The sequence below is a fragment of the Neomonachus schauinslandi genome, chromosome X (genome assembly GCF_002201575.2).
Source record: "Neomonachus schauinslandi chromosome X, ASM220157v2, whole genome shotgun sequence".
Classification (NCBI taxonomy): Eukaryota; Metazoa; Chordata; class Mammalia; order Carnivora; family Phocidae; genus Neomonachus; species Neomonachus schauinslandi.
The window spans coordinates 125,283,876-125,287,944 of NC_058419.1; the positions used below are offsets into that span (position 1 = coordinate 125,283,876).

The 4,069-nt window shown below is 45.5% G+C and overlaps 1 protein-coding gene across 1 annotated transcript in view; it reads left to right on the forward strand.

The window, feature by feature from the left end:
* The first annotated feature begins 1,232 nt into the window (after positions 1–1,232).
* The window catches only part of DHRSX (dehydrogenase/reductase X-linked), a 118,237-nt gene continuing 115,400 nt past the window's right edge, over positions 1,233–4,069 (forward strand). The window contains exon 1 of the mRNA XM_044911675.1: positions 1,233–1,383. Coding sequence (XP_044767610.1) covers positions 1,368–1,383 — 16 coding nt within the window. The 5' untranslated portion in view covers positions 1,233–1,367. The remainder of the gene's footprint in view (positions 1,384–4,069) is intronic.

Below are 4,069 nucleotides of genomic sequence, written 5' to 3' on the forward strand. Positions count from 1 at the left end.
ATGTGATCACGGTTGCAAATTTTTTTTTCTAATTTATCATTTACTTCTAACTTCTAAGGGCGTGGGGTTTTTTTTTCCATGCAAAATTATTTTAGTAGGGAAATTTGTCTACTTATTCTTCTCAACTTTGACTTATAATTAGGAAGCTGTTTCATACTCTGAGGTTAAAGATAGATGGATACATGCTTTTTTCCCCTAATATGTTCATTGTGTAACTTCTACCCCTTGGTTAATTTTGATGTGTACTATATGAGGTATTGGTCTAATTTTGCCTTTTTTCCAAATGTCTATTTATGTGTCCCAACACCGTTTTTAAAAAGTTCATCTTTGGGGCGCTTAGGTGGCTCAGTCGGTTAAGCGTCTGACTCTTGGTTTTGGCTCAGGTCATGATCTCAGGGTCTTGAGATCTCAGGGTCTGACTCTTGACACGCATTGGGCTCTGTGCTCAGCATGGAGTCTGCTTGAGATTTTCTCTTCCTCTCCCTCTGCTTCTCCAGTGCAAACCAGGCAATTCACAGCCCTCTGCCCACCACGTCCGTGACCACATTGTTGGCCACTGTCCACCCTACCCACACAAATCACCGCAGGGCCAGGGACACACACATAGGGACAGTCCTTGTGACCCAGAATCTACTGAAATTATTCACACCAGCCCATGCTGAAGTTGCTGAACCTGCTTCCCTGACCCATTTCTTTCCACAATAAAGACTCCTGTCCACATTTCTGTGTCCCTCTGCCTCCTGACCCACCCTGCTGCTTCCCCGTGTGGCCCCGTGGTGCGTCGTGGCACGGCATGCCACCTCGTCTTGGGAACTGTGTGCAACAAACTAGCTTTGCAACAACAGGCACTCATCACCTGGTCTGTTGTCCTTCTCCATACCTGAGTAATAGTAAAACCTACATCCTGTCCCATGTTGCCTGGGAGCATTGACCCTGGACTCTCATCTGCGCTCGTAAACGCTACTCCCATGCTTGCTCCCCACCTTTCTGCCAGTCATTTTGCTGATACTCCAGTCGGTTCCTGCCAAGCCCTTGGCTGGGGATGAGCAAGCATTTATCAGGTGTCTTTGGCCAGGCTGGAATGACTCAGGGCTAATCCACCCTATTACATTCCTGTCTCTGGAGCCTGCAGGAATCCACGAGGAATCCAACCACAGATGCCGAACCACGACACCCAGGGCCCATGGGGCGTTCTCCTGTGGCTGAATTCTTCCATACGTGGACTCCACTTCTAAAACTCACTTTGATTTGTTTTTTCTTTTTCTTCTTCTGCAGTTTTGGCCCCACAACCTGGCCGTGTTGCTATAGTGACTGGAGGCACGGATGGAATCGGCTACTCCACAGCGAAGCATCTGGCGAGACTCGGCATGCATGTGATCATAGGTGATGATTGTATTGTTGGCTAATGGAAGATACCCAGTTGTTCGGTTATATAGAAACAGTGATTTGCTTATAGGTAAAACAGATCTGGGAAACACCTAAGGATGTCCTTATAAGGACTCCGGTCCTAGTGCAATGAGGACCCACCTCACTGACCTCATTTTACCTAACCACCTCTTTAAAGACTCCCTCTCCAAATAAGGTCACATTCTGAGCACTTATGGGGTCTGGGCTTCAACTATGAATTTGGGGAAGACAGAACATAGCCCAGTGTAGACTCTGAACAGGTTTTCAAAGACTGGCTTCCTCTGCAACTGCATCCCATAGACACTACATTGTCCATTCTTCTTTTTGAGACTCTCTCTCTGTTCCTTATCCTGGTGTAACTCCTCTTGGAAAATGAAGGGATTTTCTTTGCCTGGGGAAGGGAACAGAGTTCAAATGAACCCATTGTACTTTTGTTAATTTTCCCAGTGAATTGGAGATAGAATTTTTAATCCGCTGCGAAAAATAATATGGTGCACATCACCTTTGGAAAAGAAAAAAAAAAACACTTCATGCTAATTATGTCCCCCATTGACATCATTCTCATTTAATTAATACCTTTTATGGTGTCGTGTTTTTACAGAAATCATATTATACGTCTGGTTTTAGCTGTTAAGGATTGCTTTCACTTAAGACCTTCTATGTAACATTACCCATGGTCCTTTACTTATTCATTAATGATTTATTTCTTCCTTTCTCCCATTTTCTTCCTCCAACTTTTCTCCGCCATCATTTTTTAAAGGATAATTTTGGGTCAGAAGCAATAGTTGGGGCTGGGTACTTAAATATGAATGTGTTCCACTTCTTCCTGGCTCTTGACAAGCTTGGTCCTTGGACCCCGTTGGTGTCTAGTGATGCCTAAATGCACAAACTAAATCTGTAGTATTATAAACCAAATGAGATTGAGATGCAGATATAAAAATATGTAAGAACACAAACTTGCCATGTGATCGTAGACACGAAATCTTTATAGGACAAATAATGTGACTTACTGGCAGGTTCAGTAACTCCTACTGATTGGAAGCTGTGATGATCTTAAACTTTATTTTGAGACAGCTTCAACACCTGAACTTGGGTCTGAAAATATCTCTGGTTTGTGTCGGTGGCCAAGTCATAGACCCTGCCCATACTTCTGTGTCTTGTCCACATTCCATTGGGGGTTGGCCACCATGATGATGTTGATTGTTGGTGTTAAAACTCACAGACCCCCTGAGTTCCATGGTGGAGGGGATCTCCGAGGCGGCTCTTAACCCAGATGGGGAACCCCCAGGTCTAGCCAGTGTGGCCTTTCTGTTGTCCTCAGAGAGGCATGGCTCACATGAGTATACTTACCTGTTCCTTCATTCCTATAATCAAATGAACTCATGCTCCTAACTTTGAGGGTTTTTTTCACTTTTGCAAAACATGACTCCACAATTTAAAATTTTTGTATTGCGTGGCCCTTCCCATGTGTCACTCCTTTGAAAAAGTGCAATTTTTTACAGTGATTCCTCCCTCATGGACCCATATAGGCATCTTGCTCTCATGAGCAACCTGGTCTGTAGAATGGTGTATATTTGCCAGGCTTTGGGAGGGGACGATTACTTCTTGGTTGACCTCACTGTTGTTTTTCCTCACCAGTGTTTTTTTCTTCAGGGATGTGTCCAGGTCCCGTTGTCTGAATTGATGTGGAAATGATAGATCAGTTTTTGACAAGTCCTTGCAAGGACAGTCTTTACCAACATCCATATCTACCCCCCTAGATGAAGAGCAGTTGTTCACAGATGTGGGGGTGCTGCAGGACAGGGGACCCATCTGAGTGTGCATTTCTGGAACTCCTCTTCAATTTTAGCATCCCTGTGATGTGTTTATCTCTCCCTGTGACCTGAGCACATCAGGGAGACAAGGCATGTGAGCAGAAGGACGTGGGTCCCTGGGAGACCCCTGCCCTGTCTTGGATTTCTGCCACCATCTGGGATGACTTGATAAAAATGATGTCAAGGGGGCGCCTGGGTGGGTCATTCGGTTAAGCGTCTACCTTTGGCTCAGGTCATGATCCCGGGGTCCTGGGATCGAGCCCCGGTCGGGCTCCCCGCTCAGTGGGGAGTCTGCTTCTCCCTCTCCCTCTCCCTCTGGCCGGCCCCCCTGCTCTTGCTCTCTCTCTCTCAAATGTATAAATTTTTTAAAAATTAAAAAAACAAAGTGACGTCAAATTGTGAACAAAAGGAGCAGTAGGTCCCCTCTGAAGGCCTGCTGGTCCTGAGCTAGTGGCAGAAGGAAGCTGGTGGAGCAGGATGGGGAGGGACCCTCCAGTCTGAGAACAGATAGGGGCTAGTGTCCAGTACTGCTTATCTCTGCCCCTTGTGACTTCTCTAGTGCATCTGTCTTCTTCATCTTCTTAATTCTTTGTGAAACTAGGCAATATTGCAATGCAAAGAAAAAAAAAGTTCCATTTCTGTGCTTTTTGCCTCAATGTGGTAGTTTAGGTCATGATGAAGTCTAGATGGCTTAGGTCATGATGGGGTCTAGTTGGGTTAGGTCATGAGGAGGTCTAGTTGGGTGGATCCTGAGGAGGTCTTGTTCAGTTGGGTGATGATGAGGTCTAGTTAGGTAGGTCGTGATGAGGTCTAGTTGGGTTAGGTGATGATGGGGTCTAGTTGGGTTA